Genomic DNA, 24,545 nt, shown 5'->3' with positions numbered 1-24,545 from the left:
CGGACTTGGCGGCGGGGCGCGCTTGGCGGCGGGGCGCGCTTGGCGGCGGGGGCCCGTCAGGATGAGGCTGAGCACGCAGGCCTACTGCAAGATGGTGCTGCACGGCGCCAAGTACCCGCACTGCGCCGTCAACGGGCTGCTGGTGGCCGAGCGGCCGCCCCCCGCCGCCCCCCGGCCCGGCAGGGAGCAGCAGGCCGCCGCCGCCCCGGCGCTCTTCGTCGACTGCGTGCCGCTCTTCCACGGCACCCTGGCGCTGGCGCCCATGCTGGAGGTGGCCCTCAGCCTGGTACGGGGGGGGTAAAGGGGGAGTTGGGGGGGGTTGAAGGGGGGTTAAAAAGGGGTTTCAGGCCCTGGTTGGGCTGCTGGGGGGCTGGGGGGGTGCAGGAGGGGGGCCTCAGCCCCTGGTTTGGCTGATGGGGGGGATAGGGGGGTTGCTGAGGGGGTAGGGGGGCGTAGGAAAGGGTTCTCAGCCCCTGGTTTGGGTGCTGGGGGGGGTTGGGAGTTGTTGGGGGGGGTAGGGGGTGTAGGAGGGGGTCATCAGCCTGGTACGGGGGGGTAAAGGGGGGTTTGGGGGGGGTTAAAGAGGGGTTTCAGGCCTTGGTTGGGCTGCTGAGGGGGTGGGGGGGGTGCAGGAGGGGGTCCTCAGCTCCTGGTTTGGCTGCTGGGGGGGATAGGGGGGTTGCTGAGGGGGTAGGGGGGCATAGGAAAGGGTTCTCAGCCCCTGGTTTGGGTGCTGGGGGGGGTTGGGAGTTGTTGGGGGGGGTAGGGGGTGTAGGAGGGGGTCATCAGCCTGGTACGGGGGGGTAAAGGGGGGTTTGGGGGGGGGTTAAAGAGGGGTTTCAGGCCCTGGTTGGGCTGCTGGGGGGGTGGGGGGGTGCAGGAGGGGGTCTTCAGCCCATGGTTTGGCTGTTGGGGGGGATGGGGGGTTGTTGGGGGGGTAGGGGGGCGTAGGAAAGGGTTTTCAGCCCCTGGTTTGGGTGCTGGAGGGGGTAAGGGGGTTGCTGAGGGGGTAGGGGTGCGTAGGAGGGGGGCCTCAGCCCCTGGTTCAGTTGCTGAGGAGGATGGGGGGTTGCTGGGGGGGTAGGGGGTGCAGGAAGGGGTCCTCAGCCCCTGGTTTGGCTGCTGGGGGGGGATAGGGGGGCTGCTGGGGGGGTAGGGGGGTGCAGGAGGGGGGCCCTTAGCTCCTGGCTGGGGTGCTGGGGGTGTTGGGGGGGGGCTAAGCCCTTAACTGGAGCGCTGAGGGGGAAAGGGGGGCTGCTGGGGGGGGTAGGGGGGCTGCTGGGGGGGGTAGGAGGGTGTAAGGTGGGGTTCTCAGCCCCTGGATGGGTCGCTGGGGGGGGTAGGGGAGCGCAAGAGGGGGGGCTCAGCCCCCGGTTTGGCTGCTGGGGGGGGTAAGGGGGTTGCTGGGGGCGCAGTGGGACACCCCGTGTCGTGCTGCGGCTCCTCCCCGCGGGGCGCTTCGGGAGCGTGCCCCTGCCTCAAACCGGGGGCCGTGGGGAGCGAGTGGCCCCGGGGCCCTGCTTTTAGCGGGGCTCCGCGCCGCGGGGAGGCCGCGGGGAGAAGTCTGGGCGCGGGGAAATGCCCCCCCCCCCCAGCTGCCTTCGCTGTGGGTGTCATCGCCGCCACCGCAGGGAGACCCGTACGCAGTTGGAGCTGCAGAGCTGCCCACCAGCAGCTGCGCCGTCGCCGAGGGCGGCAAATTCTCACCTGTCTGGCGCCTGTAAAGGTCGCGGGGCTTTGCTTCCCGCGGGCCTCGTGGCCTAAACGTTTCCCCCGGCTCAAGAAAGGGGGGGCCCGGGGCCACGCACCCCTCCGGGAGTCACTTTCTGCCGGCCTTACTCGATGGGAAGGCGCGGCGATACTGATTATATTTGCTTTCGTGTGGGCTCGACTTTGCCGTTTTGAACCGGGGTCATTTGTTTTTATTTTTTTTTTCCTGTGGGAACGAACAGCCAGGTTTCCGAGTAGAAACCTGGGGCCTTCGGTGAGGTTCCCCGGGGTAGCTCTCGCCGTGCGGTCGCGTCGTTGGGAAATAAATCCTGCTCCTCGCAACGCCCGAGGCGTTACCGCATCTGCAGTCGTGGTGGGACCAGAGAAACGGCGCTGCTACGCACGTGCTCGTTGTTTTGGGGGTAAAAAGTTAAAGACGGGGAGCCCTGCAACGTTTCCCTCGTTAATTAGGACCGGCTGAAACGTGCTGGAGGTTGCAGGCGCGTTTGATGACTCTTAGGACGCTCCGAAGCGTTCAAGAAGAGCCCGAGGCCCTTTGCCTCTCCTCATCTCTGACCCGAATTACTCCAGAGCACCAAACGGGACCGAGAGTGTCTGTTTCATCCGAAAACGACGCAGCGGAGCGCAGCGTTTGCTTCCAGCCCGACCCGTGGCGCCTCCTGAAAGCCGCGAGCAGCTCTTCGGCAGCAAGGGATCTGTAAAACCAGCTTCACGCGCGGCCGTTCCCGGAGCTCCGGGGCTCTGGAGGCGAGCAAGTCGCTTCTGTTTTTTTCTTTTTTATCCTCCCCAAATCGCTTTGATTTTATTCCGGGGAGACAAAGCGCCGCGTGGAAGCAAGGCACGACCTGCCTCCCATCGATTCGCCCTCGGCGAATTATTTTTAAAACGATCGTTTCTTAATTATTAGCGTTATTTCTTCGTTGTTATTATTGTTGTATTCCGGCGTCTGGGCTTTTGGCTTTAATGCCAGGCTTTCCACCCGCTGCCAATTAAAACCGTGGTCCGAAAAGCCTCCAAATGGCTTTGTGACTGAACAGCAGTTGGCCCGCAGCCTTAGCAGGGCTGCGTAGCCTTTTTTTTTTTGCCACGTAAATCCGCGTCATCCCTCGCGGAAGGGGGATTATTTACGTGGCTGTTGCGTTTCCGCAGCCTAGTGCTGTAATTATTACTCAGACCCAGATTGATTTCGGCTACGGGATGCCACGGATGCGTTTCTGGATCCATTTTGATGCAGCCGTTGAGGTTTTTCTGATGCCCGCTCTCTAGGGACAGCCCAGGAAAGTTCCGGCTGCTTCCCCCCTTTTTTGGGGGGGCTCCGGCTTGGGGTGCCGGGTTATAAGGAACCCCCTGGCGTGCGTCGCCGCTCCCAAAGCACGGCCGCGTCTGTGGCAGGGCAGAGGAGCACACCAGCAGCTCCTTCGCCGAGCCCTGATCTCGTGGCCGAGCTGGGGAGCGATTTTAGCAGGGCGCTGGGCTTGGGCTGAAAGGCTTTAAAGTGTGGAAAATTCCCCCCCCCGCCGTGCTTCGGCAGATAATTGTTGCTGCAGGTGAGCTCTCGGAGAGAAACACGGAACACTTCTGTTGCAAAAACCTTTTTTGTGCCGGAGGGAGCTGAAAAACTGGTAAATGCCGCGACCTTTTTCTGCCCACGGCCTTTTTCTTCTGCCCACGGCCTTTTTCTTCTGCCCCCACGCGTTTACCTTTCGCTCGGGGCTTCGTTTGCTCATTAGGTAAACGACGCTCTGGCTTTAACCCCGAAGCGCTGCCCTAGGAAGGAAACGAGCAGGCCGCCCCCGAAGCGGCAGCGCGGGTCTGCGCGCCGGACACCTTTGGGTTCCCCTCTGCCACATGAACGCCACCGAAATATCCACGAACGGGGAGGACCTGGGCTCCCCTCCCGGGCAGCGCCTTTGTCAGTCCTGTCGCTTGAATTTAACCTGGGATAAATGGAGCAAAAGAGCAAGAAATTGGTTATTTATTTATTATTTTTTTTTTATGTCACTCCCCAAAGGTTCAGCTTGGTTTCTCTGCCCGGGTTAATCGAGCTGTGTGCACACGTGGATGTCTTTGCCAGTTGCTTCTTTAAATAAATACGTATTGTCGTGTGTAAATGGCCATTTTATTTGCAGGACTGATGGGGGATTTCCTTATTTCTGTGTTCTTTTTCTGTTTGTTTTTTTTCCCTCCTCAGGCTTAACTGTTCCCGTTCCTTTTCCAGATTGACTCGTGGTGCAAAGAGAATAGCTACGTGATAGCCGGATATTACCAGGCCAACGAACGCGTGAAAGACGCCAGGTGCGTTGGTGCAGTATTTCCTTCTGCTTGCTCTTTTGCGCCGTGCTTTCTGCTCTGCCAGCAGCAGTCACGGGCAGAAACGGGGCCCGCGGATTCCCTCTGACACCCGTCAGCTGCTCGCGCCTTGGCCTCGTGGCACCGGCGGCCGTGGCCTTCGCTCGGGTGCAGGAGCCCCGGTCTTTGCAGGATCCCTCTGCTTCGGTGGGGGCTACAAAAGGCCGCTGCTGGAGCGGCTGCCAGCCGGTTGAAGTGCGGTTGTCGGGGAAATAGCCGGCGTCTGCAGGCGCCTCCGCTTGCGCTGTGAATGTCTCGTAAACTCGAACGACTCCCGGTATCTTTTTGGAACGTCTTTTCGAAGTGACCTAATTCTTACTGAACTGCTGAACTGTCTCGGGTTTTTGTTGTGGTTGTTGGTTCGAATCATTTTCTGACACGGTAAAGGGGCAGCCTTGAAATGGAAGAGGATAACAGTCAAGCAGAGATCCTCTTCGCTTACTGTTCTCCCTGGGAATGGTCTCTTTTTTTTTTCTTTTATTTTTTTTCTTCCTTCTTTTCCTCCACCTCCCCACTAGCTAACTCAAACCACCAAATAAACAGCAAGGGGCTTCGTGTGGAGCTACAACCTAGTTCTAGATGTGTGTATCAAATGTTTCCCCCTCTATTAGACAAATCCAGTATCAAGACTCATGAGAGTGCATCATGTAGTATTTAAAATCAGTATGAACAACTTGTTTAAAGCATTCTGCTCCGTTCCAGTTACTTTGCTGATGCCTATCTTGGAGTCTCAAGTGTATTTTTTAAATAGCACTTGGGGTTGCTTGGGTATCTGACGGGGATGCGGACGTTGCCCTTTCCTTACAAGGGAAATACAGAGCTGCTGGAGCCGTTTTTGAAGGAGAGGAGGCAGTTTGTTCTCTTTGCGGTTTGAAAGACTGTTGTGGGCATGTTTCTTTTAAAGCCAGACTTCATTTTTTGAAGATAACTCTGGCACCGCGTAGAGATTGCCATCTTTGAAACAGCAGAGGCTTTTCTTTAGAAGATTATCCAGTTCCGTAGAGAAGCTGGCCAGCGAGTGAATTCAAACGCAGGCTGGGAAGGCAGCTCAGTTGAAGTTTCTTTTTTAAATGCCCGTCGGGGCGCAGGAGGCTGCGGTTCTTGGTCTGGTGGAAGGAGGTGGGAGGTCACACAATCTGCACGCAGTCTGCAGCGAGCGCTTTGCTGCTCAAAAATACCTTGCCTAAGCACAGATGAGCTTCGGATCATTGCGCTGAAGAGGGGAGCTGGGGTTTTCGTGGCCATCTGACTTCGATCAAGTGGAGCATCGGCTCGATATCTTGTTCCTGTTTATAAGCGTACCGTGTAATTTTCGCGTCTCCTTAAGCATGTTTCCTGCTGCCGCGAGTGTCACGGTTCAAATAACACAATTACCTTTACCTTCCGCTGCAGTCCAAACCAGGTTGCTGAAAAGGTGGCCTCCAGAATTGCAGAGGGCTTTAACGACACGGCGCTCGTCATGGTAAACTGCTTCCTTTTTCTCTCTGTGTTGTTAATATCGGGTCTGTGGTGCTGGACTAACCACTTACGTGCAGCTCTGTGTGTCCTGTAACAGCGAAGTAACCACTTTGCTCTTTCCCCACAAGTGCTTTGGGGAAGAGATGCAATGACTTGTAGCCCCTGTAGTTCTTAGTAAGTGGCTGTGGCTAGCTCTCTGTTATCTCAAAGGAAGTGGAGACCTTCTCTGCTCATGGGGTTTGAGCAAAGTTAGTGTATTCCCTGTTTAGGACCCCTTTCAGTGACTTAAATCCTTGTCTTACATGAAACAAATTGAGTTTTGTATCCTTGCCACAGCGACAAAGAGGGTTGGTGGCTTAAACCTGGAGAATTTGGCTCACGCGAAGGCAGACCAGCGCATGAATTAGAATAAGGCGTCCTGTTTGTGAAAACTTGCTTTCAATTTCATCTCTTTACTCGGGAAGACTTAAAACAGTGTTTTTTCTGCTGCACGGCAGGTTGATAACACCAAGTTCACGATGGAGTGCGTAGAACCTGCCATTCACGTGTACGAGCTCCATGAGAACAAGTGGAGGTGCAAGGACCCCCACGTGTGAGTAGACTGCGGAGTTTGTTTGTGTTTAGGTGGTGAGGAGAAGTGGTTTGTGCTTTGAGGGCTGCGTTGTAGCGAGAGGGAGGGAGAAAAAGGGATGGAGGGTGAAGGAGGGGGAGGGAGAGAGCAGCCAGCTGCTGAAGCCAGGCAGCCGTGTGCCTCTTAGCCACGACTGTGTTGCAGAGAGTGTGCTTTATCTTCCTGAATGGAGGAGATGGCGAGGGTTTTCTTTGTGATTATTATTAATTCCCGGTTCTTCTCCCATCCTAGTGATTTCTGTGAGGATTGGAACGAAGCCCAGAGAATCGCTGCGTCTCTCTTGGACAGCAAGTCCTACGAAACACTTGTAGATTTTGATAATCACCTGGATGACATCCGGAACGACTGGACAAATCCAGAGATCAACAAAGCTGTCCTCCACCTGTGTTAGGGGGATTCCTACTGACTAACTTACGGGCATTCCCACTATGTACTGAAGACACAAAAATGATATTTTTGAATGTAAATAGAGTAATATTCAGTACCTTGTGTGGAAAGCTGGCTGATTAAAAGAGTGGCGCGTCACGTTGCCAAGGGTGACGTGTCCGTAAGCTGTTGAATCCTTTTCGTGAGGTTCATTAGAAGAGCTGCACGCCGTCAGTTACAGCTGTCCCTGTGGATGCCTTCCCCGTTGTAGTGAATGTTGCTGTTCCTTCAAAACCAGAACTACTTCTGCTTATCCCCGTGGTTCATATTAAACGTTTTGACTAAGCTTTTGTACTCCTTAGAGAGAATGATTTTTAAAGATTTCTGAAAATAACTTTCAAAAGATCGGTTTTGTCCTCAGACGAGGTATTTTGAGGTCAAATACATAAACAAAATCTGAGGTCAACTGTTTTGTTTTGTTTTTCGTGGCTTGGAAGTGGCATTCTGTCAGTACAGCAAATGCAAACTGCTGAAGATGATTTTCCATGCACCTGTCACCTGGTTTGCAGTGGTTTTGTATGACACAGCCACAGAAAATGTGTTAAAGCTGCATTCCCAAATGCTACAATGATTTTCCTGCTGTCTCAGGGCATACAGCCATAGTTACTGACTGAGAAAATTAAACACAAAGTAAAATCAGATGTTCACATAATGCTTAAAAAAAAAAAAAGACTGGAATAATGATTTTGAATGAAAGTTCCAAAACAGTTTGAAACTCCAAAAGAAGAGCACGAAATACCATGATCATTCTATGGATTTTTTTCTGTTTTTAAGCAGATGTAATTTTAATCTGGTTCATGCGGTATTCGTTCAAGTAAGCCTGAAGTTGAAGGCGTATGTCTGAGTACGTTGCGTCAAGGAGTCTAGATTACACTTAGCTCAGCTTTTGCCTTTCTAATTTTCATTTGTTTCTAAGAATAAGCGTAGTTGTCAATGAGGAAGCTTCACAGCACTGTTTCCTCTTACGTTATTTTTATGATATGTACTATTTTTTATCAGGTACGCCACAGGCAACATACCTTACCTGTGCTTGCTTTTTGCTGCATTTCTGTAACAATGTAATGAATTTAATATTTATCCTCCAAATTCATTAAGACATTTAACACTTCTTACCACTAGCTGCTTCCAATGGAAGGAAATGGTGTTAGTCACCAGCCGGTGGCGGAGTATTTTCCTCGCCACCTGAAAATACACTTGGTGTGGGGATCGGCAGTTGGGTCCTTTGCGAGGAGCGGTGACGTGCACGGACAGCGCTCGCTCTGGTTGCCCAAGGCTGGTGCATGTCTGGTGTCACGCTAGGAGCTTGTCCTGCTCCTCCGGGATGGTTAATTAGTTAAGTGTAGCCTCAACCTGCAACGCTTCCTCTAGATTTTTCTCTTTCTTCCTAAAAATGTTTTTACGATGAAGATCCCAACGTCCAAGTCCTTTTTCAAAAGCAGTGAGGGGGAGAGAAATGGCCAAGGGGGAGATGAAGGTTTGACCCGAGTGGTTTTGTTTGTCTTCCTACTATGCTGAGGTGTGCTGGGCGTTACCAGAGGCACTGGCACGCGGTCCGTAGTCTCTCCGAAGCATGAGTCAGATACGCTTGCAGGAAAGGAAAATGTTTTTGCTTGCTGAATGAAAACACGCATCTAGCTCACAAGCGGTGAGATGGACGCGTTGCGGTGTGTTACACAACACGTCCAAGGCTGTATTTAAAATGTTAACGTATTTATATCCTGGGAACAGCGGTTCAGCAGCGTAGCGTTTGGAGCAAACCGTGCTGCGGGAAGAGGGCTTGCCGTACTTTGTGCAAACACCTCGTGAGGCCTCGGGAATTGTCGCAGGGACAGGGGTTAGCCAAGCTCTGCGGGGTGGTTCACCCATGCTGGTGTGACTCCTGAGCCACCGAAATGCGTTGGGAAACACTTGGGGCACCTCGCTGGAAGGGAGGCAGCTTTAAGGCTTTGTCTTCATCTTCTGCTTGCTTTTCAATGGGATGCCGTGAGCCTTTTGCCACCAGTAAAGGCCCAGGCGAGCTTTAAGCAAAAAGGACAAGCGCTGCGGTGCTCGGATCTCGTCTCACCCATCCTGTTTGCGTCGAAGGCTGGACAAAAAGCAGCGATTTCGTAAAGGCAAGGCGCCTGGAGTCCCGGTGGCTCCTGTGAAAGAATGAGGAAGCCGCCGGGGGGCTCGGTGGAGGCTGTGCTCTCTCTTCCTGCTGCTGTACCGACCCTGCCCGCAGGAACAAGCGCTGGCTGCCGGGCTGGCAGATCAGCTGCCTCTTCAGAGCAATTCAAGGTAACTCCTTTTAAAACCCGTGGGGGAAGAAAGCTTGGGGAAGGGATCTGCATCTCCCGTTCCTAAAATCACCTTTTTGTTTCGTTACCAGCTAACGACGTGCAGAGGTAAACTTTTTTTTTTTTCCTTCCCTGATTAGCTCAGATTTGGAGATTGAAAGTTTACCCGCCCGGACAGTTGACCCCCAGCTCTTTACCACATCCATGGGACCTAAAGCAATAGAAAATACGTAACTTCCAGTGTGGTTTTTTTCCACTCTCAACCCTAATATTTCAGGAATGTCTGAAAATACCAGCACAAAGTACTTGGGATTCTGCGTGGGGGATGTAGGTTATTCTTTGCTGGACCCACATCGGGACTAACCTCGAATCCTTCAGTCGCAAGGGGGGGAAGGAAGAGGCCTGAGCGTGCATTGCCGTAAGTGCCAGTTCGGCTTGAAATCAGGGATCAGACTGAAATGGGGCCCGCAGCACGAGGCATGCCCCGAGGCAGGACGTGAGCCCGGGGCGCTTCCAGCATTTGGATGCTGGGTCAAAAACCACGCGCAGACCGGCTCCAGACACCCAGAAGGGAACAGGCAGAGAGCCTGGGGGGCCTGGCGGTGTTATTTTCACCCAGAAACGAGAGCGTTTTGGAGCTGCTAGGAAAAGCAGCGGGTGTCTGGGGGTAAATCTGCGGCGGGAGCGCTTTCTGCTCCCCTGGCTTGTGCGGAGAAGGGATGGGGACGGGGGGTGTCTGTCTCGTCAGCAGGTTGGGGGATGCTCGGAACCGAAATATCCGCACCTGGTGGAGTATCCACATCCTTATTCCTTGAGCTCGTTGTTGTGTTTGTATATGAGGATTTTTTTTTCTTAATTCAGCGAGTGAAACAATCCTGCTGGAGTTCGCTCCCCTGCCGGCGCAGGTGCCCGCGGGACGCTTCCCAGCCCACAGCAGCGTGAAAATGGGCAGAGCCCGGCCGCGCGCGGCCTGTCCCGGCTCTTCGGGGCTGGAGCAGGCGAGCAGCTCGGCTGGCGGGACGGGGGAACCGCAACCTCCTCACCCGGTGCGGGTGTCCGCGGCCGCTCCGCGTGGTGCTGCGGGGTCGTGCCCCCCGAATCTCTTCTCCAAGCGGCAGGGATGCGAAGCGGCAGCTCCGCGGGGCGCTGGCAGCCGCGGGAAGCAGCCCCCGGGGTCTCTCCGCTCGCTGGCCGCGGGCCTAATCGCTGCACTCTGCCGCTGCTGCTCCTTGTAAAAACGCCCGGAGATGCTGGGATGGAGGAGGCATTACCCGGGCGGAAGGAGCACGCGGGTGCTAATGGAGGAGGCTGTTAGCGGCCCGGCCTCGCGGCTGGCTGCGGCTCGGGAGATGTCCTCTGGGGGGGGGGAAGGCGCTTAGCCTGCTGCTGCTGAGCTGCACTTTGAGATTCGGCTTTAATTCAGCCCCCGGAGCGGAGCTGAGCGTGCTGCTGTGCCGAAAAACCTCCTCGTGTGCTCCGCCAGGAGCCCTGCAGCCGGCCTTCCTGGAGCCGGCAGCGATCCCGCTGTGCCAAACCACCCACCGAGGGCTTCATCGATTTTTTTTCTTTCTTTTTTTACTCCTGGTTTTAGACCACGTTTTCACCCAGCCTTATCCGAGAGCGCGCCCTGCCCGCCTATCTGCTTTGATTTTGGCTCGGGCTGCGTCCTTGGAGAGGATGGGGGCAGGCTGCCGGCCGCGGGCTGGGGTTTTCCGTAGCAGCACGGCGCGGGAGGCGAAATTCCTCCTCGCGTGGCTGGGCAGCCGGTGCCCAAAATCCGCCCTCACCTCCAGGGTTTCTTGGCAGTGGGCTTGGCTGTAGCTGTGGGGAGAGGGGCAGGGCGTGCTGCCCCTAAAACCCTAAAGCGGGGGGAGACGGGGAGCTCCCCGAACGCCCCCGAGCTGCATCACGGCAGCACTTTAGCCGGAGGGAGCGGTGCCAGGGCTGCCCCCGGTCTGCGCAGCGGCAGCTGGGGAAGGCTGGAGAAAGAACGCAGCCCTTCCTAGAAATGCACTCCGGAGCTTAAGAGAGAGAGGGACCTAATGGAAAAAAAAAAAAAAAAATACGTATAGAGGTTGTACGAGGGGATAAAAGGGAAAGCTGGGCTGAGATTAACCTGGAGCTCGGCGAGCCGGGAAGCAGCAGGCCGGTCTGCGAGGCGGTTCCCAGCCCAGGCCTCCGAGCTGCCCGCTGGGTCCCTGCTCGCCCTGGATGTGCTCCTGGCGGGGGAGCCCAGCACCCCCTGGCTTTGCGCTCAAGGTACGTGCTCGCTTCCCACCTCGCCTCCTGCTCGCTCCCGGGGGCTGCTGCCGTGCCCCCGGGGGGGTTCCTTTGGGGCCGTTTTCTCTTCAGTCCGCTGGGGGATGCTGGGCCTGCTCCACTTTCCCCAAGCCTTCATCTTCAGCTGCTTCTTGTCTCCTCCTCCTCCCTTCCCACACCCGGCATCCCCCAGTACCACTTGTCCACCCTGGGTGGCCAAGAGCCCCCCCCAGCGAGGGGCTCCCGACCCTTTTCTTTCCCCACGAAGCACCGGAGGGCAGCCAGCTCCTCGCTGACCCCATCCTCTTCCTCCCGCTGCCGATTTCCCTGCCCCCTGGCACCACCAAGGAGCTCCCGGGAGGGCCGTGGGGCTGGCGGAGGCTCCGCGGGTGCCCGTACGAAGGAGGTGGCTGGTCCGTGAGCCCACCCCCGTGCTCCCCACGTTCAGGCTCGCCCCTTTCTCCGGGTGCTTTCTCCTTCGTGCTTGGGGCTCCGTGCCGGAGGGTCCCTGCCCCGTGCCCAGCCCTGGGCACGTGCCCACGGGTGCCGTGGCTTTCCAGCCCCGTGGGGAGGAGGGGAAGGGACGCAGGATGCCGGGCTCGGTGTCAGGTATCGCCACGCCAGCTGGAGACGTGCAGCAGCCCGCGGAGCTAACCACAGTTAGCTCGGCGCGCTGTTATTTCTGCGTACCCCCCCCCCCCCGGCCGTCGCTTTCGGTCGCCCGCTTGGTGCAGTTTCAGCACCAAACCCGGCCGCTGCTCCGGGCTGGGCTCGCTCCAGGGCTCCTGGGTTTGGGGCCTTTTGTTTCTCGCCCAGCAGCAGCGAGCGGGTGGTTGCAGAGGGGCAGCAAGGTAGAAACGGGGGGTTGGGGGGGTTCTGCTGCACCAGCTCCGTTTGCGTGCTGAAACCGGAGCTGGTGAGGATGGGGATCCCATGGGATGCTGCGTGCACTGAGCTTGGGGAAGGAGGTGGAAAGCTGGAGCTCGCTGGGCCCTGCCCTCTGGATCTTCGTCCCTGCAGCTGAACAGGCAGGAAAGTGCATAAACCGGTTTGTTTTTCTGCTTTTCCGGGGCAAAACCGAGCCACGGGCTGCAAAGGTCTCAGCCTCCGCGTCCAGAACCGCAGGTCCTGCCTGAGCTCTTCAGCTGGGAGCCTTGCACCAGCTGCTGGAGGAAATCGGCCCTTTCTGCTTCTGTGTTTGTTGTCAAATGCAGCAGGAGCAGAGCAGCAGAAACCAGAGCAAACCCGCTCACTTCCCCTCTCTGCTCTCCTTTGCACCGACTGCCTCCGGTGAGAGTGAAAGCCCACGAGAGCTCTGCAGCGAGAGCTGGGCTTTGCATCGAGAGCTGGGCTCTGCTGCCAGCCAGGACCCCGCAGCTCCTGGGTTCAGCCTGGCCTCACCCTCGGCACGGCTCGAGGATCTCCCGTGGCTCCTGCCTCCAGCCACGGAGGCTTCGAGGAGGCTGCGAGGGGCGGAGGGGATTCCCCGCTCATTTCTCTGCAGAGGAGCCGTCTGGGGCTTTGCAGTCGCAGAGGAGGCGGATATGCAAAAGCCTCGGGCTGCTCTTAACGCAGGCAAAAGCGGCGGTGCTGGAGGCCGAGCGTTCACCCTCGCAGCAGGGTGGGACCTGGAGCTGTCACCGTGGGGGCAGCGAGAAGCCCTCTGCCCGCCCCCCCGCTGCCAGGCTGGGTTTTGGGGTGGGCAGGTGAAACCCCGCGAGGGGCAGGAGACCCTTGCTGGCCCCCAAAACTGGAGCAGGAGCACCGGCGTGGACGGTGCCGCAGCTGGGAGCATCGCCGGGAGCTAGGACACGGGGATGCTGGGCTCCACCCTGGGCACCCCCGCACCGCACCGGAGTTTTCTGGCCCTTTCTGGCCCCAACCACCTGCTCGTGGGGATCCTCGGTGGCCTGGGGGCTATGGCCACAGGGAAGGAGCACTCTTGTGCCTCCCTCTTGGAGCTCCAGGCCGGGCAGTGCAGCGGGGTGAGGGAAAAGCAGCTTTCCCCCATCGCCCCTTCCCTCCTCACCCAGGGCTCGGATGGGGCTGGAGGGGGAGAGGGGGCTGGATGGGAGGGGCTGGTCCCCACTAACCCCATTAACCAGGTTAGGGACCGACCTTGTAAAACCCACAGCTGTCCCCACAGCAGGTCCCGGGTGGGCGTGGGAGCGGGGCTGGGACCCCCCAGCCTCACAGGGCAGGAGCTGGGATGCGACGTGCCCGCGGTGGGTAAGTGTCACCCCCTCAAAAGCACCCCGGGGAGCTCCAGGGCTGGGTTTGGCTCCGTTCCCCATCCCCACCCGCCTGCTGGAGCAGCCCCGTGCCGCCGGGACCCCTCTCTGTGCCTCCCCCCGAGGTGCAGCCGCTGGAGTTTTCCCCGATGCCGCTCCGCTGACCCCTGCGACGGGCGGCTGCGGGTTTCTGGAGCGTGAACTCATCGGGAATGCAAGCACGGCGCTGGCGCGGATGCGAAGTCGAAGCCCCAGCACCAGCCCAGGAATTTCTCTGCCTCGGCATCCCCCGGCGCCGCAGGGAAGGCAGAGCTGGGAGCCAGCAGCACCGGGGAGCAGGGCTGCTTTGTGACCCGGGGTTGGGATATTTCCCCCCGCACTCCCTCATCCGCGAGCTGGGCAGCAGCGCTTCGCAGAGGAGGGCGCATAAATCAAGGAAACGGGTTTATATATCAAGAAACCAGGTTTATATATGCTCAAAGGTTAGGGTCCCCAGCGGGCTCCGCTCGCGGCCCCGGCGCGCATCCCGATGGTCCCCGCCCAGGCTGCCCACGGGGATCTGATCCAAGAGGCAGAGCCACGGCCAGCCCGGAGGTGATGGAAAGCTCCTGCTTCTCCCGGCCTGGCCCTGCCAGGGCTGCTTGGGGAGGCACGATGAGACCGTGGTGGAGAAAGCAGGCGGGGAGAGGAGGGTTTGCCGGGCTCCCTGTGGGGTGAGAGCGGCAGGGCCGAGTCGCCAACCCCCTTCCCAAGAAGCTTTCCCCAGCAGCTGCGGGCAGGAGGGATGCGAATTTCCCGGCGAAGGGATTTTTGCCGAGGATAATTGTAAGCGCTGACCGGCGGCTCAGAAATGTCAGCCCCTGTCCTGTTGTGTTTTTTTTTCGCACCCTGCTTCTCCGTCCCATTCCGGGGCTGCCCCCGGTCCCTCCAGCTGCAAGATTTTTTCCACCTGGATTTTCCCCAGAGCTCTCGGGGTGCCGCAGGAACCCGAGGGGGTGCTCTGCCGCCCCGTCCCATGGCACGGAGGCGTTTGGTGGGGTCGGGCTCCCGCGCTCCCTCGCCCCGCGGAGCTCAGCGCCGTGCAGCATCCCGACCTCCAGCGGGGCGCACGCAGGCGCCCAGCCCTGGGTGTGAATTTCGCAGCTGGGAATCCCTCAATTTCCTTCACGTGGGGCTCGGGCTTTTCCTAAAAACACACAAATCCCCACCCCGCTCCTCCTGCTCGCAGCCTCCTGCCCCGAAACCCTCCCGGCGTGCGGGAACGGGGGTCACCCACGGCGGGGTGGGCAGGGTGCCGCGGCGGGGCGCCGGGCTCCTTCTCCTCCCTCCCCAAAAAGTTCCTCCCGAAACTCGGCGGCCGAGATTGAGTCAGCGACGGGCCGTGACATCAGCTCGTGGTTTCTCCGCCGAGCGGCAGGGCTTCCTGTTGTGCCCCAGCAGCTCGCCGCGCTCGGGCGCCTCAATATTTATATTTATTTCTATACGCGCGCATAGGCGCGGAGGTGCGCGTTCCTGGCCGGCGAGCTCCGGTTCCTCCTTTCTCGAGGCATCGCCGGCCCCGTTCCCCGTCGTTTCCCGCAGCCCTCGCCTCTCTCTTTTCGCAGCCGGGGCCGGCAGCGGGGCCGGAGAGCCGTACGCCGCGGCGAGGCCCCGCCAAGAGGATGAAAACATGGGGCTCAAGTTATCCTGCCTCAAAGGTGGGTCCGGGAGGGTCCTGGGCGCGCAGGGAGGGCTGGGAGGGAGGTCGCGCTCCGAGGAGCTTTGCTGACTCCTAAAGGCATCGCTGCTGCCAGCGCGGGGCTTGGCCTCTGAAGTGACGCTGCTGCAGCTTGAGCGAGGGGACGCCGGGGGGGGGGGGTGGGTTTCCAGCCCTGGAAAATTCGGGGTACGGTCCTGAGCTCGCTCCCGCTGCCCTGGGCTTGGGGTTTGCTCAGCGGTAGGGCCGCGGGAAGGATGCTCGGGGTCGGGGTGCTTGGGGCCAGGCTGGGAGCCAGGCTGACCCCAAGCATCCTTGGGTAGCAGTGCCCGGCACGGGCCAGCTCGCTGCTGTTTTCCGTAGAAAAATGCTTTTCGTGCTTTTCACCAAACTTCACTTTTCCTAACGGGGGCCGAGCCACCACGGCGCCTGCAGGCGCTCTGGCTCGGCGAGAGGGACGTGGGAGCTGTTGGCGCGCCCAGGCCACTCGTTAGCTCCGAGTGCCACTTGGCAGGGGCTGGGACGTGGGGTTGGGGACGCTGGGGACTTGTGGCACGGCCCGGGCGGGCTGCAGGGACGGCCGGGGGGGCGGTGGCCACCTCGCGTCCCCGCGGCACCGGCACCCGTGCGGGCGCATCCCCTGCTTGGTCCTGGGATGGAGCCAAGGGCGGTTTGGGAAGCGGTGGGAACCCGGTTCCGTTGTCACAGCGAGGGTGTCCCCAGCGATGCTTCACCCCGAAATGAGCCCTCGGAGCCCTGGAGGAGAGGGGACACATCACCCATGGGGTCCCCATCCATGGGGTCCCCGTCCTGGTGTCCCCATCCATGGGGTCCCCGTCCCTGGTGGATAAAGTTTTCCCCCCGAAAACCTCCAATATTGATGAAGTTTAAAGAGCTGCCTCCCCCCTCTGTTTTCTGGTCCATTTAACCCCCCCCCCCCAAAGCAGGATGGAGCGTCAGCACCCACGTGCCCCCTCCCCATTTTTGGGGTGCCCGGCCAGGCAGCCTGGCGCGGGGGGCTTGGGGGTCCCAGAGACCCCCCCCCCCCACCCTGGGGTGGCTGCAGAGAGGGGCTGGGGGACACCAAAGCACCCTGATTTCCCTCCGTCCACCCCAAAACCGGGTCAAAACCGAATTCGTTTGGGGAACCAAACCAAATTTGGGTCCCCAAACCAGCCTCGGCTCCGGCAGACAGGCTCGGAGCCCGCAATAAAACAACGCCCCCCCCCCCCCCCCCCCCCGCCCCGGCTCCCTTACATAAGGCAGGGCTTTATCCTTAATTAAAAAGAGATTAAAAATATCAGTGGCTGTCCCCGCCGGGCATTTTCCTGCTTCAGAGGAGTTAAAACCTCGCTGCCGGGCGCGGAGCTGGGGCTTTTCTCTTGATTAAAAAAAAAAAAAAAAAAAAGCAGATTAAAGCTATCCGCACCCGGCGGGGCGGGTGGGCAACCGGGGGAACAGGGGGGGGGGGGGGGTGGGGGGTGGGGATTCTCCAGTGGCTCGTATAGGGTTGAGCCAACGATGCTGTTCCCGCCCCTTCTTTCTGCAGGCTTGAAGACGTGCGTGAGCAGCGGGACCGGCAGTGGGGGGGTCCCGGCACCGGGCGAAAAACACCTGCACGTGCCCTCCATCATCGTCACGCCGCCCACGCCCACGGGTGCCACGTTGTCCCGGGACGCCCGGCGGGCAACGGGGGGGACGTCGTCGCCCTGCAGCCAGTGCTGAGCACCAGGAGGGGGGCACCGGACCCCCCCGGCATCGCCCCGGGGCCGCATCCTGCCCCGCCGGGGGGGCGACGCTTCCCGGAGAGCAGCTTCGCCAAGAAGCCCCCCGGAGGAGGCCGGCGCGCGAAAGCAGATGGAAATTTAATTTTTTAATGACAGCAGCAGATGGCAAAAGGCACCAAAGTGTGTTCGCGGCACGGCGGAGCCGTTTATAGAGCGCCCGGAGGAGCCGCAGCGCGTGCCGGTGGCGCCGCGGGTACAGCGCCAGGGCGGGGGGCACCCCCGGCCCGCGGCGCCCCGAGCGGCCTGCGGTGGTCGGGGGGTGGGGGGGGACGGGGCTCAGCACCCCCGGGGGCTGGAAGGGAGAGGAGGGGGTGTGGGGGGGTGGGTAGATGGATGGATGGATGGATGGAGGGATGGAGGGATGGAGGGAGGGATGGATGGATGGATGGGTGGACGGACGGATGGACAGGAGGATGAATGGATGGATGGGTGGGTGGTTAGATGGGTGGGTGGTTGGATGGATGGATGGATGGATGGATGGATGGATGGATGGATGGATGGATGGATGGATGGATGAAGGGATGGATAGATTGATGGGTGGGTGCTTAGATGGGTGGGTGGGTGGTTGGATGGATGGATGGATGGATGGATGGATGGATGGATGGATGGATGGATGGATGGATGAAGGGATGGATAGATTGATGGGTGGGTGCTTAGATGGGTGGGTGGGTGGGTGGATGGATGGATGGATGGATGGACGGACAGGAGGATGAATGGATGGATGGGTGGGTGGTTAGATGGGTGGGTGGGTGGATAGATGGATGGATGGGTGGGTGGGTAGGAGGATGGGTGAGTGGTTGGATGGATGGGTGGTTGGGTGGGTGGGTGGGTGGGTGGGTAGATGGATGGATGGGTGGGAGGATGGATGGATGGGTGCTTGTGTGGGGGGGTGGGTGGATGGTGGGGTGGAAGGGTGAGTGGGTGGGCAAGTGGGTGGATGGATGGAGAAGTTGGTGGATGGGTGTGTGGATGGATGGATGTGTAGGTGGGTGGAGAGACGGGTGGATGGGTGGATAGACGGGTGGATGGGTGGATGGATGGATGGATGGATGGATGGATGGATGGATGGATGGATGGATGGATGGATGGATTCATGGGTAGATGGATGGAGGGATGGACGGATAGATGGATGGAGGGATGGGTGGGTGGGTGGATGGTTGGGTGCGGGGATGGGTGGGTGGGTGGGTGGACGTCCCTTGGGTGGACAGGCAGCAGAGGACGGACCACCACAGATGACTGCATTGACAGGCGGAGCAGTGTGAGTGGTACAGGCGGTGCAGGTGCATGGGGGGTGATCAGAGCGGTGGGTGGACGGACAGACGGACGGACGGACGGACAGACAGAGGGACGGATGGAGAAACCGGGCGGGCAACAAGGAAGCAGGCAGCTGTGCGACAGCCAGCGCCTGAACGCGTGCGGCTGCCCGGGGACACACGGTCAGGGCAGGGCTGGGGGAGGCCGGAGGACCCCACAGGGGGTACGGGGGTACCGGGGGTACCGGGGTACGGGGGTACGGGGGGGGGGACGGCCGCCATGCCCCGAGGGGCGCTGCCCGCCCCGGCCGCCAGGGGGCAGCAGGGAGCAGCAGGGAGCGGGGCACACTGCGCATGCGCGGCACCGGGGAGTCGCTCTCTCTCTCTCTCTCTCTCTCTCTCTGCCCCCACGGCGCCCTGGCAACAAGTGCTGAGCGCTGATTGGTCGGCGCACCCGGAGGCGCTCGGATTGGTCCCGCGGCCAGCCGCGCACACCTCCACCCCCGCGGCAACCAATGGGAAGCCAGGGGCGAGCCGGACAACCAATCAGAGAGCTCTGAGTTACGCCGGGTCCCGCCCTCAAGCGGAGACCGCGAAAAAGCGCCCGGCGGCGGGAAGCGGGCGCGGTGGGCGGGGCTTGGAGGCCGCGCAGCCAATGGGGAAGCCGGGCGCGTGGCGGGCCGAGAGCCGGTTCCGGTTCCGGTGCCGGTGCCGGTGCCGTCGCCATGGAGCCGGCCGAGGCGGAGTTCCTGGCCGAGAAGGAGCTGGTGACGATCGTGCCCAGCTTCAGCATGGACCGCGTGCACCTGATCGGGGTGGGGTCCCGGGGTCAGAAATGGGGGTTTGGGGGGCAGGGGTGGGGGTTTGGGGTCAGAAATGGGGGTTTTGGGGTCAGGGATGGGGCTTGGGGGTCGGGGCTGAGGGATTTAGCGCCAGGGGAAGGGTGTTTCGGGGGAACAGGGGTTGGGGGATCTGGGGGATGGAGCTGAGGGGATTTGGGGTCAGGGATGGGGGGTTTGGGTTCAGGGATGGGGATTTGGGGTCAGAAATGCGGGATTTGGGGTCAGAAATGGGGGTTTTGGGGCCAGGATCGGGGGATTTAGGACCAGGGGAGGGTGTTTTGGGGGGACAGGGGTTGGGGGATCTGAGAGACGGACCTGAGGGGATTTGGAGTCAGGGATGGGGGGTTTGGTGTCAGAAATGGGGATTTTGGGGTCAAAGGTGGGGATTTTTGGATCAGGGGTTGGGGGTTTGGGGTCAGGGGTTGGGTGTCAGGGGCCGAGGAGCTTTGGGGGATGGGCTCTGGGGGATTTTGGAGACAGGGCTGGGGGTTTGGGGTCAGGATTGGGGAGTTTGGGGACAGGATCAGGGGGATTTGTGGGTCGGGGATCAGGGATTTGAGTCTGGGGCTGAGGGCATTTGGGGTCAGGGGTTGAGGATCTTTTGGGGCAGGGATGTGGGTTTGGGGTCAGGGGATGGGGGATTTGGGGTCAGGGATGGGGGATTTGGGGTCAGGATCAGGGTTGGAGGATTTGGAGTGAGGATCGGGGGAGGTTGGGGTCAGGGGCTGAGGGATTTGGGGTCAGGGCCTGGGGGATTTGGGGATCGGGGCTCAGGAGCTGCGGGGCAGAGCCTGGGGGGATCAGGGGCAGGGAGAGGGGCTGGGGCAGGCGTTGGGGCAGAGGGGAGAGGAGCCAGAGGGCTGCGGGGTTGGGGGATCGAAGGGTCGAAGGGGGGCAGGGGCTGGGCTGGGGGGGGAGCAGGAGGTGGAGATCCAGGCGCTCCCCGACTCGGGCTTTTCAAAATCAGCCCCCCTGAAAACGCCCCAGGAGCGGCCGGGGCCAGGTGAGACGGGCGCTGCGGTGGCCGAGCCCTTTCCAGCCGCCGCGTTTTCATCTCCGGTTCCTCTTCCAGGGGGACCTGGGCCCTTTCAATCCTGGGCTGCCGGTGGAGGTGCCCGTCTGGCTGGCCGTAAACCTGAAGCAGAGGCAGAAGTGCCGCCTGGTTCCCCCGGCGTGGATGGACGTGGGTAAGCTGCAGCGGGAGCAGGGGAAACACGAAAAGCCTCTGCCGTCCGCCCTTAACGGGGCGCTTGAGTCACCAAATACGAATTAATTCTGAGGGAAGGAGCTGATTTTCCTCCCCTTTATGTTCGCAAGGAATGAAATCTTCCTGGTCGGGTCAGGGCTGTGCCTCCTGTTCCTCCGGGGAGCGCGAGGGACAGGGGGTGAATTTCGGTTTCAATCCCCGGCCCTTCGCTCACCTGCAGCGGGCGGCTGCCTCGCTCCGTGCCCGTCCCGAGCGGTGACACGGCGAGCGGCGCTCGCGTCCCCAGCAGGGCTTCCTCGTGGGGCCCTCGGGCTGCCTTTTTTTTCCCCGGGGGGGAGAGGGGTGGGTGTGGAGCAGGGAAGGGTCTGCCGGCGCCCGACCGCTCCCGGCTGCGTTGCAGAAAAACTGGAGGAGATTCGGGACCAGGAACGCAAAGAGGACACCTTCACCCTGATGCCCAGCCCCTACTACATGGAGCTGACGAAGCTGCTGTTGAACTAGTGAGTAGGAAACGTTTTGTGAGTAGGAAACGTTTTGTGGCGGTTTTCTGCCTCGCCGCCTGCTCGCCCGGATGGTTTCTCGGGCTTTCGGCGACGGCGGCAGCCCCGGAGGGCTGGGGGAAAAGTGAGAGTTCACGGGGGCTTCGTTTACACGGCGTGCCCGGATCCTGCTGCGGCAGTTCCCTCGTGGTGACTTGGCGCCTCAGTAGCTGGGGGTGGCTCGTTCCGCGGCCTGAGAACCGGGGCTGTGCCACTTTATCGGGCGGCAGCTGAGCGTGGAGGCCTCGGGAACCGGCACCGCTGTTCCACGGCAGCAATCCGTTCGGCAGCCGCAGCCCTCTCGGCTCCTGCCCTGGCTCTCCTTCAGGAGGGAAGCTCCCCTTGCCTCAGCCTGAGGAGCGGGAGACCGGGGAGATTCGGAGTCTGAACCCGTGCCTGCTGAGGCATTTCGCTCGTGAAATGCGCTGGCGGGGAGTTTTCGGAGCGCTCTGAGCCCTTGGTGGCGGTCGTTGAAGCGCTGCCTCCCCCCCTGGAGACGAAGCTCTTGGCGCGCGGCTCCTTCCCTCGCGCCAGGATAACGCCGTGGATGGATCTGATCTCCTGAGGTCCTCACGGCAGGGCTGAGTCGCCTTAACGGGAGGGTGCGGCACAGCTCGGGCAGTCCTTTCGGCTTCGTGCTCCCTGGTGGGAGCGCAGCAATCGCAGCCGAGCCCTCGCGGTTCCCTGCTGCGTGTGGCTCCGGCCAGGTTGTTGGCCTCGCTTGCGCCTCGCACCAGCTGGGCGATTAAAGAGCAGAAGGATTGCAGTGGGAACCAGCTGCTGCGGCAGGGCTGAGGGTTCCTGGGGAAATAAACCTCCCCCAAAAACATCCCAGCAGCAGGAGCGCCAGGCCGGATTTCACTGTGGAGCTGCGGGTTGAGTTTCGATTCTTTTATATCACAAACTGCTCTGCTTATGCCTTCGGGGGCTGAGGAGCTGCCAACGTTGCTTACACAAGTCCCTTGCAGCCCGCTCTGCTCCTCTGTTTTGTTTTATTTTTTCCCCCCAGCGCCTCCGACAACATCCCCAAAGCCGACGAGATTCGCACGCTGGTGAAGGACACGTGGGACACGCGCATGGCCAAGCTGCGGCTGTCGGCGGACAGCTTCGTCAGGCAGCAGGAGGCTCACGCCAAGGTGCGCCGGGGGCAGAGGTTCGCCAGCCTCGCTGGGAGCTCTCCGGGGCCCCGTGCGAAAGGAGAACTCCCGTCGGTTCTGCGCTTCTCCTGGCCGGGGGTGGCGGTCGGGCTGGTCCCTTGGGGTGTCACCGAAGGCAAACGGGGTGCCGCGGAGCTGCTTCACGGGTTCCTCGTCCCACGTCGGCGGGCTGTTTTCCCCCCCAAACTCTGCCGCTCTCTCTTTTTTTTTTAGCTGGATAACCTAACCCTGATGGAGATCAACACGATCGGGACTTTCCTCACCCAAGCCCTGGACCACATGTACAAGCTGCGGACCAACCTGCAGCCCGCCGAGAGCTCCCAGTCCCAGGACTTCTGAGGTACCCGCACCCGCCCTAAAACCTCCCGGGAGAGTCCGGAGCCTGCCAGGGAGCTGCTCGGGTGCAGGCGGTGGCTCGCCGGCGCTCGGCTGCTCTCCGACGGTGTCGGGCAGAGCTCTCTGCCCCGCGGGGCGTGGGTGTACTTCACAGAGGGGACTTCTGAGGGCAGCACAGGCCACACGCCGGCTTGGAAAGCGATGAATTTCCAGGCGGCGCTTCGCCGGGAATCCGCTCAGAGCCTTGAAAGATGTGCGGGTAGCGAGAGGTGTGGGCCGGGGGGGGATCGGCTGGGGGGCACCTCCGGCCGCTCCGGGGAGGAGGACGGAAGGAAAGGGCTTTCCCTCTCCCGCCCGGGCTGTTCTGTACTGTGCCTCACTTCTATTTGTATCTGAAACCGCGCGGAAATAAATAAAACGACCGGCAGCTGAGCGAACTGCGCCGAATTTTTCTCCCGGTGTTTTGTTCCAGCACCCAGCACGGGGTGGGGGGGGTCAAACAACGCTTGGGGGGTCACACGCTGCCTGGGGAAACCCGCAGTTCCTTTGGGGCAGCCCCACGGGGCGAGGGCGCGATCCTGGCTGGCACCAGGCTGGGCTGATGGCAGCTGAAAATCCTCCTGGGGACGGGAAAATGCCAGCTCCAGCTCGCCCCGGGCTGCGCTAGGGCACGGCCTCCCCCTTAAATCCCCCCCCCCCCAGCGAGGCCGTGGGCTGCTGGCACGGCGCGGGCCGAGCTTGGCTCGGAGCAGGGCTGCTTCCCCACGGCTGCTGGGGCAGAAAGAATCCTTTGCTATCGTTGAGGAAGATTTTATTTCCATGGACACTTCCAGAAATTACAGCCATATGTTCATAAAGACCTAATTGCTACATTCGACAAATAATAGATTACATTACAACGAATCCAAACAAGCACAGATAGAACGGGTTTAGGGCTTATTTTTTTTCCTTTTTTCTCCCCCCCCAGTTATTTTGTTGTTTTCTGTCGCAGCATCTGACCTGCCCTGCCTTTCCTGCCCTACTCCTGGCTCCGCCGTTACCGGTAAGGACAGAGACCCGACCCGGGGGGAATCCTCCAAGAAGCTGCAAGCACCGGGTCAAAAACTTGATTATGGGCTGCCGAGGGGGGGGGAAAATCTCAGCGTGGGAGGCGCTGCCAGCCCAGCCGGCCTCCTGCCCGTGGCCGTGGAGCTGCAGCAGCTGCCCCGCTGCGGCGCTGGGGGGAGAAATTTTGCCGAGGATTTTTCCGCCCCCCCCCAGCCCGGCGCGCGGGGGAAAGGGGAAGGCGAGCCGAGCAGCCAGCGCCTTCCGCCGCGTTAAAATTCATCGCGGAGCCCGGAGCTGGCGGGGGGCTAGGCCGGGGGCTGGCGCCGCAACTGGGATTTAAAGAAGATTAAACTAATTTCTGTCGCAAGGGCGTTTTGCTCTTTAATCTCGCGCAGCTTTTTTGGTGAAGCCAAGGGGAGGGAGGGAGGGAGGGAGGGAGGGAGGGTTATCGCTTCCTCTGCGAGCGCAACAAGGGAATTGAAAGCAGGAAGCAGAGGTCACCTTTCCCCGCAGATGCGAGCCTGCCTGGTGGCAAAATTAAAAAAAAATACGTAAATTATTTCTTTTTTTTTTTTTTTAAAACCAGCTTCCCAAGGTGGGCGCTGATCAGCAAAAGCGACTGCGGCCGGCAGCGACTCCGAAGCGGTTTCGGGAGCCCAGCGCGGATGCTGTGACCCGGCACCACGGCGCTGCCACCGCACCGGGGGGGCGAGGAAGGGCTCGAGCGGGGTTGTCCCGAGCTTGGCGAGCACCCTGGGGAGCCAGGCGTGTGCCGAGCCTCGGGGTGCACCCCGATTTCCCCTGCCCAAACGCCCTCGCTCCGCTCTCTCCAATCGTCTCGGGGTTTCGGGGGATTTTGGGGCTGCAACCGCCGCGGCTGGGGCTCGGTGGGGTTGGGTCCCCCCCATGCCCCTTTCCAGCCCCCCCCCCCCCCTGCAGGCAGCCCCGCTGGCTTTTGGGTTTGGGGCCGGCACGCCTCGTCCCCCCCAACCCAACGCGGCACCGCAGCTGCCCGAGTGCTTGGAGGGACCCAAAAAGCCCCAGAAACCAAAGGGAAAAAAAAAAAAAAATCAGAATTGGAAGGATATTGGGGGGGTGGGGGGGGCTGCCGGTGTGACAGCACCTGCCCCGGTGGAAAAGGGGATTTTTTTTGTTTTTCTGAAATTCTTTTAAAACGCTTCAGTAGCTTTTCTGTCCTGACCAGCGGCAGTACCGGCGCTAAAAGCAGCTCCTTGTGCCAAAAAAAAGAAAGAAAAAGGGGTGGGAGGACAGGGGGAAATAAAGGCAAAAAAACCAAAAAAGCAGAAACATTAAAAA

At 60.3% G+C, this 24,545-nt stretch overlaps 2 protein-coding genes across 4 annotated transcripts; both read left to right on the top strand.

Moving 5' to 3' along the window:
• The first annotated feature begins 10 nt into the window (after positions 1-10).
• On the top strand, positions 11-20,129 carry EMC8 (ER membrane protein complex subunit 8). Its single transcript, XM_067004665.1, has 8 exons — positions 11-286; positions 3,950-4,026; positions 5,473-5,542; positions 6,036-6,130; positions 6,401-8,875; positions 14,969-15,061; positions 16,610-17,040; positions 20,015-20,129. The coding sequence occupies exons 1-5, from the start codon at positions 62-64 to the stop codon at positions 6,558-6,560; spliced, it is 627 nt and encodes a 208-aa protein (XP_066860766.1). The 5' UTR covers positions 11-61; the 3' UTR covers positions 6,561-8,875; positions 14,969-15,061; positions 16,610-17,040; positions 20,015-20,129.
• On the top strand, positions 18,386-24,529 carry GINS2 (GINS complex subunit 2). 3 transcript variants are annotated; one of them, XR_010834630.1, is made up of 7 exons: positions 18,386-18,915; positions 20,015-20,129; positions 20,550-20,649; positions 21,698-21,824; positions 22,059-22,185; positions 23,149-23,223; positions 23,815-24,529. XR_010834630.1 is itself a non-coding variant. In XM_048075183.2 (5 exons), the coding sequence occupies exons 1-5, from the start codon at positions 18,826-18,828 to the stop codon at positions 22,182-22,184; spliced, it is 558 nt and encodes a 185-aa protein (XP_047931140.2). In that variant the 5' UTR covers positions 18,388-18,825; the 3' UTR covers positions 22,185-22,613. The 3 variants fall into 3 exon arrangements, 1 of the variants encoding a protein (XP_047931140.2); XR_010834629.1 differs by having other exon boundaries at positions 18,388-18,915; positions 23,173-23,223; XM_048075183.2 differs by lacking the exons at positions 23,149-23,223; positions 23,815-24,529 and having other exon boundaries at positions 18,388-18,915; positions 22,059-22,613.
• The last annotated feature ends 16 nt before the right edge of the window (positions 24,530-24,545 follow it).

Source organism: Anser cygnoides, chromosome 12 (assembly GCF_040182565.1).
Source record: "Anser cygnoides isolate HZ-2024a breed goose chromosome 12, Taihu_goose_T2T_genome, whole genome shotgun sequence".
Lineage (NCBI taxonomy): Eukaryota > Metazoa > Chordata > Aves > Anseriformes > Anatidae > Anser > Anser cygnoides.
Note: the sequence above shows the minus strand (reverse complement) of the source record. Positions and strands in the feature narration are given on the sequence as shown.

Excerpts from the sequence above, each read along its gene's own strand:
- EMC8 (XM_067004665.1), top strand. The coding sequence starts at position 62 with ATGAGGCTGAGCACGCAGGCCTACTGCAAGATGGTGCTGCACGGCGCC. Across the intron at positions 4,027-5,472 it reads GAACGCGTGAAAGACGCCAG|TCCAAACCAGGTTGCTGAAA; the intron begins GTGCGTTGGTGC and ends CTTCCGCTGCAG. Across the intron at positions 5,543-6,035 it reads ACGACACGGCGCTCGTCATG|GTTGATAACACCAAGTTCAC; the intron begins GTAAACTGCTTC and ends GCTGCACGGCAG.
- GINS2 (XM_048075183.2), top strand. The coding sequence starts at position 18,826 with ATGGAGCCGGCCGAGGCGGAGTTCCTGGCCGAGAAGGAGCTGGTGACG. Across the intron at positions 18,916-20,014 it reads ACCGCGTGCACCTGATCGGG|GGGGACCTGGGCCCTTTCAA; the intron begins GTGGGGTCCCGG and ends TTCCTCTTCCAG. Across the intron at positions 20,650-21,697 it reads ACGAAGCTGCTGTTGAACTA|CGCCTCCGACAACATCCCCA; the intron begins GTGAGTAGGAAA and ends TTTTCCCCCCAG.